This window comes from Numenius arquata, chromosome 10 (genome assembly GCF_964106895.1).
Source record: "Numenius arquata chromosome 10, bNumArq3.hap1.1, whole genome shotgun sequence".
Lineage (NCBI taxonomy): Eukaryota > Metazoa > Chordata > Aves > Charadriiformes > Scolopacidae > Numenius > Numenius arquata.
The window spans coordinates 38069706-38086128 of NC_133585.1; the positions used below are offsets into that span (position 1 = coordinate 38069706).

The following is a 16423-nucleotide window of genomic DNA, read 5'->3' on the forward strand; positions in this document are numbered from 1 at the left end:
CAGAAAATTCATCCTCATATACTCGGTACTTTACATTTTAAATTTGTTTTCAATAATATTTAATGTTTTCCTGGATACCTCCATAGAAAATTAGATGGAATATCTTGCACCAGCATGTTATTTGCACAGAATATTTAAAAGCATACCCTGAATTTATTGTTTCTCTTCTTTTCCCAATCTCCCATTTACTTAGATGTTTTCCAGAGTGTTTACAGTGTTACCAGTTAACTATGGCTTCTAAGAATACTCCATTTTTCAATATCTACATCTTAATGTTTTCTTGTTTAATTTTATAGCATACTAAGTTAAACAGCTCCTATATCTGCCACTTAGAATCTACATTCATGCCAGTTCACTATCCCTTGTGTTTTCCATGTGGCTGTGCAATAAACCAGACCAGGAAAAAGAACTAGCTGATCTTTTAACCCAGTTTAGATTATTTTGCAGCAAATGTGCAACCACAGCTTCAGAAGTACAGACAAAAGGCAGTAAAATATGAAAAATGTTACTCCAGAAGATGGCTTGTAGCTAATTCCTAGAGAAAGAAGTCATTCTGCTGCTTTTTACTTTTCCTGGGTTGGGTTCTAGGAAATTCAGAAAGAAGCTTCAGGAAGAAAAACCTATGCATACAGAAAAAAAAGTGGACATATGGACTACTCATGATCCAAATTGCAAGTCCATCTCCTACAGCTCCAAGTAGAAGTTACTTATTTGAGTTCTAGGGGCCAAATGAAGGTTCTGTTGAAATTAATAGCAAAACTCTGAGACCTGTTTCCAAAATAGGATAATAATTGTAATAAGAAAATGATGAGATGTTTTGAGATTTCACAATAATGAACTTCTAGTTAATATAACCTAGGTATTTGGTCTAGCAGGATTTAGTTACACACTATTAGAATGGATTGGATAAAATAACAATGTTTAGAAGTCTAAAGTACAAAAAGTAGTGTGTACTGTAACACAGTGTTTATTTACAAAAATAAATGGCATGCTAAGCAGATCAATATAAAACCAGGACAAGTCCCTATATATATATATTTTGTATAGTTATATCCATAGCAAAAATCCATGGCTTTTCATAATCCAATGGGTTTCATTTTAAATTTTACTTTTCAGACAAGATGACTAAATATGAAAACAGTAAATTGGTATGTGTAATTACACATCACCATTAGATTATTAAAAAATAGCAATAGGGAAATCATAATGATGGGACAAGAAGGATCAAAAGAGATAAGAAAGGGACATTAGCCAGAAGTCAAGAAAGAATAAGGCATAATTAAGCCAACAATGAAGATTATAAGAAAGCAGTTTGTTTTGCCAATAGTTACAGCAGTGGATCTTGCCTTCTTTACCCCCTTTCTTCATCCATTGCCCTTCCTCCCTGCCCTTCCCACAGCTCCTGACAGATGTTTTCCACATTCTGTGGTAATGAAGGCAATCAAAGTGCAATGTCTGTCACAGGTCTGCACAATGCCAGTGCTGTTCAAACTACAGGAGTCATAGTTCAATAGTGCAAAGCCAACTTTGATCCCATCTTGTACAGAATCTCCTCACAATTGTAGAGGTTATCCTCACCTTATTTATTTTAAAGCGTATGTAGCTGCTTTTTAAAATTTTGATTAAAACGTCAAAAGGAGGCATAAATACCAAGTATATCTTTGTGCATCACTTTATATTATTCAATGTGAAATGGTTGCTCCAGTTCTGTATATATTTGTGAAAGCAAGCTAGGAACTACTGAGATTTCTATTTTTTCAAATGGTAACAATACGGGCAAACTGATGCTTGTATTCATAATGCACAAAGTCTATTCACTAACATGAGAAGACTCACTGATTTTGACAAAATTATTAGCCAATACAGCCAACAGGACATGGTTTATAAACACTCAACAATATGCTTCCCTCCTAAACAGATAAACTTTTCAACTAATTGAAATTGCAAGTACAACAAAAAATATTTTAAAATTAGTCCCAGTGCTTCCAATACAACCCCAAAAGAGAACATAGAAAGATCATGTGTTATGAGCATGTGCTTGTAACTTCCAAGAGGTCTTACCATTATGAGGTAACAAGTAACATTTCTTAAATCTCTTTAAGAGCATTCTTAAATAATAATAGTAATAATAATAAGCTCAGCATTCATTTACTTCAGGTAATTATAAATCCTAGCCTCCTTAAATCAAATAAGTATAAACTGTTTATTTAGCTGTCCCTTCATTAAGTATATGTCTTCCTTTGAAGCAATAATATTATTCTTATCCAAAACTATTACTAATTATAAGAGAATGCAGCTTTAATGATTTCCTTCTCAAAAAGCACTTGAAATTTTACTTGTATTATCCAGCAAATTCAAGTTATTATATATGTTTTTTAAAAAAGGATAAAAATAGGACTAAATGTTCACCAAACACCTGTTTCAGTGAGGAGTCAAGAGTATGCAACACCTAGCAGAAGGGACATTTGAGTATCTCCACAATGGTTCAGGTCTCTCTTTTTAATATTGATAAAGAGTTGTGACTGCAAATGAGAACTGGCAAAATCCTGTTTGCTTTTTATTCTAACTTTGTGAGACATTGTTTTCAAGTTCGTATACAATAAACTCCTCAAGTAGTATACAGTGGTGAAATCTTTTAAAAAGTCTATCTGTGAACCTGAAGTGGTTGCTGTTTTTCAAGATGAAAACCATTTAGAAATTCAAAGTCTATCACATGTTAAACATGGCTTCATGGACAAAACTATTTCTGTCCCAACAAGTATTTATCCTTTTTTTTCCCCTCTTTTTATGCTTATTTTGCATGTTCTAATAAGCTATAGTTATATTTTAATAATTGTGTAGTATGTGCTTGCATTATGCATAACTGTAAAAATACAGTTGTAACTCACTTTATCCTTCCTCATTCCCGGTAACAGAATCTTGTTAGATAAATCAAATGAAGATAAATCAAATACTTGATGGGTCATTGCATGTAAGAAGCTCAGCACTGAAGTAATTCCTGTATCCCTCTGAAACTCTGGAGAAAAAAAGTCTAATTTCCACATTGTATGTACATTGCTGTTGAATTTTGTGCAGGACACTGAGAAATTCCTTCAGGAAATATTAAAAATGCCCTGTTCCATTGCTGCTAATGGGAAGGTGACACTTGGGTTAGATGGAAGATGTCCTGGTTTGAGGTAAAACAGAACCAATTTTCTTTTCAGTAATTTTACTTTTCAGTTAAGTCTCTCCTAACACAAACCAACCCTGCTTGACTTATCTTTTTGTAGTTTGTGATTTTCGTTGCCCTTACACTTCGCAACAATGAAATGCAAAATTCTGAAATAGATATTATTAAGAAATGTTTTCAGAAGATTAACTCAGAACAAGTAGAAGACACCTGCTACCTTTCCAGACATAAATAATTGGAAGAGGACTGCCTGGATTATTTGCGAGATAAGAACTTACTTAACCAACTGTATTTATAAAGCATTGTTTACCCCAGGGAACCTTCTGCACCAAGAATGTCAGAGGAAATTGTAGAAGGTCATGTACCTCAGCGCTACGAACCAGTCGTCTTCACTGACAGTGGGTGTTTTGAATAAATAAGGCTTCATCCTGCTCTGTGGCAGGCTTACCTACTGTTGACTGATTTGTAAAGGCCGCTTTCTACATAAAAAAGAGTCAAATGTATGTTTTATGATGAAGACATTAAATTTTTTTTTCACCTTTTCTCTCTTAAATCTAAACCAAAATGTTAAACATTTAGTAAATAGGGGTAGCCTGCCCATTAATTTTTTTTTTTTCTTTTTTTTTGGAGTGGGTTGTTTCTCCAGCACAAGCACAGAAAGAATCATGTACAGAGCTTCCCTTAAAGGACAGATTCAATGAATCAGTTACCAAAACCCATATAACCAAGGTACTAAGGTTTGGAACTGATGTTCCATTTTTAAGATTGTTTGTTAACAAATACCATCTCCCATTCCGTTTCTTCAAAATATCCTCTATGGCATATTCTTGTCTCTTTAAATATACTTATTTATAGAATGGCTACACAAACTCACCTTTCACCTAGTTAACAGACTGCAACATATGTGATGCCGCATTTACTTCCTATTCTAAGCATCAGGAAATAAAGTGGCACCTCTGCTGTATTTTCACAGTCATGCTGAGGCACTGCTGCTCTCATACTCAAGTCTCGCTCCCCACTCAGCCATGTGGCATTGCACACTTGGGATCTGCTAAATGGTCCTTCTGGGAGAGGAACATAAAGGAGTGCTTGGAGGTTGTTCATGGAAACAATATAAAACGCAGCCTCAAACAGTCACATTGCAACTGCGTGATGAAGACTGTTGTACTACTTGTATGTTCCCGAACATACAAGTCCTGAACAAATCACCAGTCCTCCAAACTTCATGTAACCTACTTTACACATGGAGACATCACAGTATGGAGCATACTAAGAATGGGGATACTTATTTGCCCTTGCTGAATGCAGGGCTTTCTTTTTTTGTTTTTAAAAACATATTTTTCAAACAAATATCTCCACACTTCATTGTTATTCAAAAATCCCTTTTTTTCTGTGCAAAACTGTGATAGGTTTTAAATGATGAGTCGTTATTTTGGATATATCAAAACTATTTCAGTTGAAATAGCATTTTTTCCACTCACTATATTAAACAAAAAGTGTTCACCCATTTTGCATGATTCAGTTTACATTACAGTTTTAAATGCAATTATTTCATCATGTCTGTATAACCCAGCGTTATAGCACATATGCACCTATGTATTGAATTGTTCCAGGAAATCAAGTTTCTTATTGCCTTGTTCCAGGAAATTGGGTTTCTTATTGCCTTATAATATGAACTCAGCTTGTTGTACAAGAAAGTACTTAACACTTTAAAAAAGGTTTTTCTATGATCTCATTACTGTGCACACTGTGTTATGTGGTAATGGAAACCTCATCAATTACAGGCTGTTCAGTTACATCCTGTGTAATGCAGGGTCACCCTATGGAGCTTATATATAATTACAGACAAAAGGCCTATTCTCTTCCATATAAGCACAAACCCAAATTAATTTTGAGTCAGACTTGGCAGGATTTCAAATTTCTGCTGCCTGTGTTTGTTAAAAAGAATGAGATTAATGAATAAAATTATTTTATAAGAGCGCTGACTTATATCCTAAAAATGTTGACTCATAATGGCACCTATTCTGTGGTCCATTTTGCTCATGGAGATATCCTTTGTGTGAAGCCTTTCTTCCTCTCCTTCTAGTCCAGATTTCAGCCCCTGTCTGGTGCTGTTTTATCTCACTCAGTGCCCAGTAGGTCATGTGCATAAGTTTTTCCATTGATTCCAGTGGTTGATCTATTGGCCCCAGCATACTTGATTATATGAATTAATAATAGCAAGAAATTATAGTCTGAAAATCATTCCAGTACAATATGTTGTGCCTGTCTGTCCGGCTACATTCTCTCTGCTTTGTACTCGTACTTATTTCCTGGGGGAATTTCTCATGTATCACATTGCCTGAAGTCAACCCTTGCTCTGATCTGTAACATCTACATTGCTGTTTGACTCTAACCTGGTCAGGAAAGAATGCATGAGAGAATTCCCTGGTTTAGGGCTATCAGTGGCAATAAGATGGGACTGACACAGGCCTTCACTTGTCAATAGCATTTTAACTGAATTCCACCAACAGCTGGAAGTGCTCAGCTTTTCTAAAATCTATGCTGACAGCATACTGTATGAGCTTCTCAAAAATAAAGGTAAGCAGCTTTACTGCACACAGGAAGAGGCTAATCAGTGAATTTTTCTATTGATTTAAATGGGAGCAGAATTGATTCTCCAGCAGAATTTTAAATGCTTGGTATTAAATGTTTTCGCAATGCAGGACTACTATTTTTGCATGTATAACCCACACATCAGATACCTTCACCTATTCATAAGAACCGGTTATTGAAAAGTAGTCCTATGATAACCCGTACCCTCACACAATTCACGCAAAAGCAGAGTCAGCACCAGGGAAGAACTATCAAGTGCCTTTAGAGAGCTATTAGGATAAAGGAAGCTCTTGTGTAAGTTTCCTTTTAAGTCTTGCATATATGAATAACCCATCCTGCTGCTGTATTGATATATATATTATTATATTGCTATATATATATTGCTAATATGTGAGTATTGCTAATATTTCCATTTCTAAGGTAACCTGCGGAATCTATGCACAGAAATACAGGGGGTGGGGATGGGGGTGGAGTGGCCAGATCAGTTCATACTTACAAATTATTTATTATCCTTTGTTTTATCAGCCATTTGGTACTAGGGCTGTCAAACACCAGGAGAGAAAAAAGCAGCCAGCCATGTGGAATTGTGCAGAAATTAAGACCTATTCTAGCAGATGATTTCGTACAACTGCTGTCATGGAAGTTGTCAGGTACGCAGCATGGATTTGCTAACTATCGTCATGAGTGTTGTTCCATGGACTTCTGTGGAACTGCTGTCAATAGGTACTAGCCCTGTGCATAGGAGGTAGAAACTAAATACTAAGATTAGGTATTGAAAATGTTTTGCAAAAAGGAGAATTGCTATGTACTTCAGCTGGAGCCAGTTCACCCACTGTAATGTCATCTTAGTGGATTATTCTCTCTACCAATCCAGAAAGACCAAAACAAGCCTTTCTTTCACATAAAAATGCAGGCCTTGGTAAACACAGATTACTAACTTTAAATCCTGCAGTGCTGCTGCAGGGGTATAACTAGCACAGTTTCCAAACATTTAATATTTTCTCAACATTTTGTGACAATTTTTTTCTGAAAAGTTGGATACTGTAATTTCGGAATCAAAATTGTACATAATGCCCAGATTCACTGAGACCTTTTGAGGTTTCCAAAGATCTACTTGCTTATTATCCTAACTGAGAAAACATAATTTTTTCTTTCCTTTTAATTTCTAATTCAATTTGTGAATGAGTTTTCGTGAGTTTTGTACAGTAGAGACAAAACTTTTAAGGCAACCAACTGCACTAAGAACATCTCATATTTGGCATCTTTTTAAAGCTGTATCAGCTATGTCAGAGTAATAAACCTTTGTTTCTTGTTTATAAACATCTGAAGGTAAAGTCCACCCTTAAAGCACAGTGCAGTTTCATTTTAGGCACATCTGTCATTCTTAATGTTATTTTAAGTGTCATGTCCAAAAGAATCAAGGTTTTCAAGATCGCACTGTCTGTCCATGTAGCTGTTGCTTTGTCTTCACTCTTCCCAATAACTTTTGACTGATTATGAGAAATATGACAGAGGTAGAAGTCACACAGATAAAGAGCTTCCTATAAGCGTAATAAAAGTAGTCAAGTAGATGAGAGTGATTTTATACATGGCACCTGTAAGTGCCACAGACAAAGGAAAAACTGCAACAGGAGCTCCCACATTTCAAACATGAGAAAACATATGGGGGAGACACAGATTTACTCACTTGTAAATGCTCTAGCCAAGACAGAAGCTGCAAGCAAAGTGCAAAGCATACATCCTGGCAAAACAAACTACATCAGTTCCAGTATTTCCTAGAAAAGGGACCCTCCTACTTACAGTGAAACTATTATCAATGTCTTGAATGGAAGCCAGACCAAGTCCTTAATTTGTAAGTTGTAACAAAAGCATTATTTCCTGTAGTGTTAACAGACCTCACATCACAGTGAAAGCTAATTTACAGTTATTAAAACAAATTAAGGCTCATTCTCCTTATTTGATTATACCAAAAATAACAATCATGATAAAAATTAAAATGCTCAAGAGTGAATCTGTACATGTGGATCATTCGATTAAACCTGAACCCTGTCTTGGGGAGGGAATCATTATGACAATTCCTTTTTTCTTCTTGATGCTTTTTCTATAATTCTTGTTACTACCGAAGCTTTTTCCTTGTGTAGCCCCCCTTTTTTACCCCCACTTCCTGTTTAGTACCTTTCTGCAACCTCAAGCACAAACACCTCTACCCTACATAGGCAAAGAAAGTTCACTGCATGTAAAATTCCTGCTGGCCCGCACACCTAGGGGGATACAAATGAAATCAGAATTCATGAATAAGTAACAGGCTCAAAGCTTTGCCTGAAGTGTTTTGCAAGATTCATCATAGTCATCTGTTCTCTTCCACCTGTGCTGATCAGCAGGACTCTTCCACTTCCAGGCTACAGGGGGAAAAAAGAGCTTAGGTCAGGGAAAATGAAATATTGCTGTTATTGTGATGCCAAAAAGTGTTTACTAGGCAATGAAGGAAACCTTAACCAGCTAGGCTGAGCATGCTTTTAACCGATCCTTCCAAAGGATAAAAGCAACCAACTTGTCATGACAGCAACAATTCTTCAGACAATTTAAAAATGGCCATAATGAGTTTCTTTAGGTTAACGCTTGTATATATTCAAATATTTTGAAAACAAATTAAACTCTTGCCAGTCCTGACAGTTTCTAAACTAATGCATACACATATCCCCAGAAGAAACCTCCAAAAGAAAGAACAATCTGTGCACTTACATCCACAAAGAAGTGCAGCAGACACATGTGATAGCATAGCTATCATGTTGCTGTAGAAACCCTAGCCAAGTATTCTTTACCTTTGTGAGTGATTAAGATACTAACTGTAAAGTTGCAATAATAAATCAGTCAGAGATGAGCAGAACTAAAATGAATACAGGTAATACCAAACATTGTAGGACCTGCTTTTCCTTAGCGCTGGAGCTCTTTTGTTCTTATAAACAAAACCTTAAATTGGTAAAGTTGCATTTTGCACCTTTTGAATAGTTTGGAGCCTGCTAAAGGCAGGCAGCTGTTTACTGGAGATACCTGGGATCCTGCATGGAAAGCAGAAACCACACTTTCTCTTTCTCTTTTAGATTCTAGTCACAACACAAGGTTGTGGAAATACTGATGCACTCATCAAGAAACCAGATTAACACTTCTCAGCCAAAAAATTAGAGAGGAAAAAAGATCCTATGAAGAGGTGAATCTACAGACTTGTACTACAGACAAATTGGCAAATAAAGGGTGCGCGCTCTAACAGGCAGAGATGAACTTTGCCAAATATGAACATCATAGATTAAAAACAGTGGTAAATTAAAAAATAATACTTAACCCAAGCTAACAACTGAAGAATATGAGACAAAGAGGCAAAAGTAACTGACAGCCATCCTGGTAGAAAAAAGAAACCAGGGATGATCAGGTCACGCAGAACTCTACAGCGGTTTGGAATAAGCAGATTACTATTCAGAGCACATGGGGCTGGGATAAAGCTAAACCGTCAAAGACATTTCTCTTCACGGCATTTGTGTCTAGCCCCTTTGTTTCCCGCAGACACGTCTGGGGCTCTCTCCATCCCTCTCCCTCCTCAGCCGCCGTGCGGGTCCGTTTTGTCCCCTTCTCGCCAGCTTTGCCCGGGCTCCTTCTGCTCTTTGTGAGGCTGACGAAGTGGCCAGGGGAACTGCAGCCGCGGGGACGAGGGCAGAGAAGGAGGTGGCTGGTAGTGGAGTAGCGGGGCGGGGGAGAGCCTGCGGGGCTGCGGCGGGACCGCGAGCAGGGACAAACCCGGGGGGCGGCCGGGGAGGTCCGGGGGAGCAGCGGCAGCGCCCGGGACTGGCGGGGGAGCTGGAGGGAGGGCGGCAGGGGTATGCGGCGTGGGGGATTAGTGGGACGCCGCGGCCCCGCCTTCCCCCTTCGCATCCAAGGAGCGATGAGAGGGGGAGATGGACCCGAGCCGGCGGGACTGGCACCATGACATTCGCCGGCTTCGTGGTAGCACTGGTGATCGGGACGATCCCCGGAGCCCGCGGGCTGGGGCAAGTCTCCGCCAGCCTCCCGGCTGCCCGCCACCCGCAGCCCCCGGCCCCGCCGGCGACCCCCGCTGGCTGCCCCGCCGGGGGCTTCCCCGCGGCCCGGCGTCCCTGGCCACCGGCGGTGGCCGCCCTCCCGCGGCGGGGAACGACGGGCCGGGCGCCGCGGGGCCGTCGCAGCTCCTGCGACCTGCCCGCCGGCGGCGGCGGGCGGCCCGGGTGCGCTGCCGGCGGCGGCCGGGCGGAGCGGGGCCGCGCTGACTGCGAGCGAGGTGAGCAGGGCTGGGGGCGCCGGGCGCTGCGGGGGGCTGGAGCGCGGTGGCTCCGCGGGACTTGGGTCCCTTTGCCGGGCAGGAGTCCTTCATATCCCGGAACCGATTCCCCGTCGCGGGAGGGGAAACAGAGACCTTCTGCCAAAGTGACAGTAAAGGCTTTTCTGACAAGGGGAGTTTAAACTTCTACATCAGCAGATACATCGGAAAGACGAAGATCCTACCTAGTTTTATTCCGAAGCTATTTTAATAGTAAGTAAATCTCGTTAAGAAGCCGTGCCATAAGCATCGAGTAGGCTCAGTTAGCCAGGACTGGCATTCCCTTTTTTGCAATCGGGCACACTTCTCTGGGAAGCACTTGGTCCACAGAAGTGGCAGAAGGAAAAGCAAAAGGATGCCTTGCTCTAAACACGATCTGTTCACGTAGTATCACTTGCTTTCTGATTTTTTTCCCACGTCTTGGGATAATGGGGTCTGCAAGTTAATACTGGTGATTAAGTACATCTGTGAGCCCAGCCAAGAGACCTGTGCTCTCCCCCAAAGACTCCTAGCGAAACCCCTGATCAGTGGCTTCAGTAAAAGTTTTCAGCGCTTAAGGACTGAACAGCAATTTCAGCATTCAGCCCTTGAGCAGCTGATCAGCTTTACATTTCATCACTGCTGGCACCCCTCCACAGGGTTAAATATATTTATGTACAGTCTGGTTTTGAATGACTTCACATTTTCTCCTCCATTGCTCTGGTATTATCTCCTACCTAAATAAGAATTACGTCCTATCTATACCTATACTAAAAATGATCAAGCATAATTGTTGCAATGAAAATAAAAAATCCCTTCTTTGTTGCCTTTCCTTTTACATATTTTGTAATATCACAAGGTCAACAATGAAGTTGATGATTAATATTATTAATAATGATTTTGTTCTTGAGGAAATTGGTTTTGGGATTTTTTTATTTTTTATTAATTTACTTTCAGATCTCTGAAGAAGATTGTTATCTTTCTCTTCCAACACCTTAGAAGGTGTGTGAAAAAAAGATGATAATTTGAACAATGTGATAATTCTACATATTGGTATAAAATATCCCATGAAGAGCATATGGAGGCACCAAAGTCTATATTGATCATTTAAGCATTTAAAAAAATGCAGCTTCCAAAGCTGTGTTCCAAGTCAAATGTTGTATTCCTTCAAGAAAATAGAATGATGTTATGCATCACAGATGTTTCCCTGGAAAGAATACCAGGCAGCTGATGCCACAGAGGAGAAAACAGACAACTAGACGCAGATGAAAAAAAAAAAAAGGCAGAAGACTTCACGCCCTTTAACTGGTCTCAGTTTGGGAAAGGGTCCCACAGTTGCTGCTTTGATTTAGCCCACCATATTTATAGCTTTTTTTCAGAATTCTTCAGTCTGGTTCCCAAAATACTTTGTGAGCACTTGGTCTAATATGTTACAGTGAGGACGAATGCGGCGTTTTATTGCTAAGAACCCAATCTTGCACTGACTAAAGTAAATTCCAGAATCCCCTTTAAGTTCAGCACAAATGTGATTTAAGTAAAAAAATGCCAAAAATACTACATGGTTTGGGTTTAGCTGTGTTTCTTCAGTCTTTTCAGAATGCTGGGTTTTTTTCCCCAGAAGAAGGAAATCCAGGTTAGCCTTCGTTAAAGAGGACATAGCTACTGAACAATAGCCAATACTTTCTAATTGAAAGGTCATCTACTTCTGTTGGACTCAGTGGTAAACTCTCAGTGACATCAATGGGGCAAATGTCTGTCCAAAAGCCCTCACGGAGGTGATATGAAAGAATTAGAGAGTGTGTGGGATGGCTTAAGGTGGAATGTGGAAATATATCAAGCCATTTGCCCAGAAACAGACATTATTACAACATTTGTCCTGAAGTATGTTCCTTTCTTACAAGAAGCAAAGAAGTGCAAGGCAATGTTATGATGCAGTTTATAGCTAGAGAAGGACAGATTACTCAGAGATAAACTCATTGCATGTGTTGCTTTAGTACATGTGCCACAGAAGCACATACTTAGTTATTAGGCACCTGCAATAACTAAATATGATACCATGTTCAAAGCCTTCAATCTCCTGACTTTTCTAGCTTAGTATTAAAACTTATCTGCAGAGTTAATTGGCGAAACTTTGTGCATGTGTATATATTAAACTGCTTTATATTTAAACATTAGTGATGAAAAATTAAAAAAAAAAAGCACCTTTGCAATTATACTATGTGTACCAGTCTAAAATTAGGTTTATAGTTTAAAATAACAGATTTTGGTGTTTCACTTCCTTCCTTCTAAAATGAGAGGCATCTGGGTAATGATTTATTCATGCCTTGAAAGCAAGTAAACCAAATACAAATATATATGAATTATCATGATTAACCAAGGAAATCATATAGGAAAATAAATGAGTACAAAAGTACTCTGTACACAGAGCCAGCCGAAGTCCAGCAGAATTTACTATTTTAGTTACTGCTAATAACAACTTACCTGTGATGTACTCATGCTTCAAAAAAGAGGCCTACCTCAGTCATTAGAAGCAACTGCTGCCACACGATATGTATGTGCCATATAGTTACAGTATTCTGCATGATATGTTGTTCATGCTATGTTTTTACTTATATAAAGCTCTTTGAGTAAAGTGAGTTAACTATTTTTCTTTATTTTACAAAGGGGAAACCCTACAAGAGAGGGTAAGTGTCTTTGCCAGAGGTCACACTACCAATCAGTGGCAGAACTGGAAATAAAATACACATTTCCAGAATGGTGAGATTTAGAGTCTTTCAGTTTAAATTGCTTTTATCACATAGTATTTCCATTAATACCAACAAAATCATGCTTCCCTACACTTTTGTGAGAGAAGAATCAAGCCTCAGGCTTGTAGTCTAAACACTAGATTATTCTCCCTACCTGTTACAGTATAGTCCAGACAGTTGATGGAAGGTCTTTTGGGGGTTTTGGCATTCTTAATAGCATAGGGTTAAAGAAAAAAAGTATGACGAATAATTAAACATGAATGTCTGTATTTTCCTTCTAAGAAGCAGCTTTTCTGGAACTATTCTTATTACAGCATGAGAAGCTTTATGCACAGCATGAGAAGCCTCATTTTCTGCAGCTCTGTACCACAGAAGACAACTGCAGTCCTTTAAAGCCCATTACATTCCGAACACTTATGTTTTCAGAGCCTTAAACTATTGATCGTTGACGTGATGAATCTCAGTGCTGTAGAGGAACCAATTCAGCACATTACAAACTCAATATATACAATATTTATTAAACTTCTAATATGAGGATCCTTAGAGGATCCTTAGTATGCAGCACTGCTATCTGCTAAAGTTCTCAAGATAGTTCTTAAAAAATAATTCCAATGGATGCACCCAAAAAATACTTCTGATGGATGCACCCCTTTTTCAAGGTTAAAATACCAGGAGTAAATAGTTATAATTTTAGACTAAGAGCGGTGCTCAGGAAGGTGGTGGACAATAGCATTCATTGATCGCAGTAAGCGTCAACTGTAGTTCTGCTGAACTCAACAGGATTATTTTTTTTTTATTGTAGCCAGACTTGATCCTGGCAAGGAAGAAAATTTTCCATTGATTTGAACTGGTGTTAGATTTGACCTATACTACAGGTAGCTTCTTACAAGTACCTCAGGCAAACTGATGAATTAGTTTCATTCTGAAACTGGGATAGGCTCTTTCGTATGTATTATGAATCATCCACTAGTGTTCTGAAATACTATGAGTTATAATGTAATACACAGCATGTAACAATGGGAGACTCTCACTTTATGTCAACTTGGACTTACCTAACTGACTCCAAGGCAACAGAGATGAATTATCAGTGCAGGGCCTTTCTGTGGCACTATCCCATGTTGGAACACCTTGGAAATGAAAACAGAAATAAAAATATTTGTTGTTTTTACATATTTCCAAAATTCAAAATACTTATTTCACTTTGCTTTAAATCTGCAATTTCAGAGCACCCAGCACCAGGGTGAAAGGCATAGGCAACTTCTATTTCTGATCCCTCTTTTCCAAATCTACACTTACAGCCAAATTACAAACCTTTGGACACAGGTGTTTATGAAGAAACTGCTGGCACACCTTTAGCCAACACAATAAACCCCACTGCTGTGGCACTTAAATGTACAGCAGAAGTGGAAGTGATTCCCATTCTATCTGCAATTCAGCCACACACAGTAACAATGCTTGTTCTCAGTGAGATGTAGAAAATAAAATAGGGTTTGAAGTTACCCAGCATCTCTGGACGTGCAAATGGTACAGGAAAATAGGCCAAGCACAACAGCACAATTCCTTTGAAGTTCTTCTGCTTTTTGGAGTTAATTAAAAGTTGGCTGAGGTTTTCCTCTCCCTTTTTTCCTGTGTGTCTCATCTTGAGCCTATATGGCAGGTGTTGCAGAGCAAGTCTCAGCAGCACCCACTGGATACCCTTACTTCCTTGCATTTGCAAGTATAACTTAATCTCTTTTAAACAGTGATAGCAGATAGGAAAGACTGACTTGGGCAGATACCAGGGCAACTAAAATTACCAGACTGTACATAAACAACATGAATTGACCGTCAGTAACCTCGGCTCGAACATAATTATAAGAAAAGCTTAAATATTTTTTGAGTGTATATAAATGAAGGAGTTCCTGTCAAGACAGTAGATTTGTATTCTTCAATACAGGGCTGAATTAAGTCTGTCATAAGACTGCAGTATGTGTCCTAGAGCTGCTTAGTTAGCCTGCTTTGTGGTCCTGTGCCCTTATTTCTAACTCTCATGGGGTCAGTTCACCTCTCCTCATCCTTCCTTATCCTGACCAGTGCTGAGGAGGGCACTGAGAGCCATGGGCAGGATCCTTGTACTCATGTTCCCTGCTGTTGAGCTTGGTGTTGAGGCAGTGAAGGTTTGATAAGCCCTATGAGAGGCTTGGTGGAGAGGGGAGAGGGTGCGAGTTTCTCAGAGCATTGCATAAAAACCACAGTAGATACTACTGCATTAGCTCTACTCCCAACATGTTTAGTTTTCTTCAGCAACTAAAAGAGCTGAAAACTTATAGCTTAAAAAATTGAGATGCTATCATATCTACGACTCCAGAAACCTAGAGCCTCCAATGCATACGTTTAAGCCAGACCTGTTTGCTAAGAAGTAATTCAGATGCTCTTCTGCGGAGCTTCTTGTACCCTAGGGGGAGCACAGCAGGAAGCCCCTTGGGCAGATGTGTTGGGGTGGGCTTGAGGTGTTAAAATCTAACAGTAGAAGACTTACTTAACCAGTGAAATTAAGAATTAGCCAGTACCCTTTTAATCATGCTATATTGGATTTCTTGCTGCCTGTGAAGTGAAAGAGTGTTTCCTGGTCATTTTAACAATGCAAACATTGATTATCTTGCAATTAAGACCTTAACACATTCTTAATAACTGAATCTTAAAGACTGAATCATGAGTAATAAACAGATACTTGGTAATATAGCATAAAGATACATGATGGCAGATTATGTTGGTCATCTTGCAATTCCCTATAATCAATTTAGACATGAAGCACAAATCTGTGTTTCATTATGAAGTAAGAGTTTTATCTATTGGAAAGAAAAAATAAGCTACTGAAAATAAAGTCTGTGTTTTAGAGTTCTGTTTTATGAGGTATCCACGTTACTGTACTAATGTATCTCTTGATCCAGTAAAATAACTACTAGGGGTCTGAATACCTCAACGTATTGACTAAGCAACAGAGAAATAATTTTCTCATTAGTGTGCCCTTTGATTTGTTTGCTACATAATTATGACTTGTCATATGATATTGGTTGATAAATACTTCAAAGTGCATATGAAACAAAAAAACTGTATCATTTTACTCTTTATGAATTCAGTGCTGAAAAACTGAGTTAGAAACACTTAGACTAGACTTAGAAAAATATGTTAAGAGATATTAACCTTTCAGATGGTTTTTGATTCTGACTTTTCTTTTAAAAAAATGGTTTTACTTACTGTTTTTCTTGAGGAGAGAATGCTGGAATTTTTCCTGGATGGTTTAGATTAATCATAGCTGCAGATATCAATACTGTCCTATGAGAAGAGTAAGGAGTTGGAGCAATCGGCACGTTAGAATTATTATACCTTATATTCGGTTAACTCTATTAAACAGTAGGCATAATAAAAGATTTAATATTAGTTGCATGGAAAAATAGGCTTTATTTTTACTTCTTTCTGGAGTAACTTATCAGGTGAAAATCAAGGATATTTTAAATCTCTTACAAAATTACCTTTAACAGTCATTCTGTGTGTTTTCTCTTCTGTATGACAGAAGCTGGTTCTCTATCATATTTTCTTGTGAGATGA

General features: G+C 38.6%; 1 protein-coding gene across 1 annotated transcript in view; it reads left to right on the plus strand.

The window, feature by feature from the left end:
* The first annotated feature begins 9739 nt into the window (after positions 1-9739).
* PRSS12 (serine protease 12) overlaps positions 9740-16423 on the plus strand; it is a 41783-nt gene continuing 35099 nt past the window's right edge. Inside the window, exon 1 of the mRNA XM_074154721.1 lies at positions 9740-10070. Within this exon, the coding sequence (XP_074010822.1) occupies positions 9740-10070 (331 nt within the window). The remainder of the gene's footprint in view (positions 10071-16423) is intronic.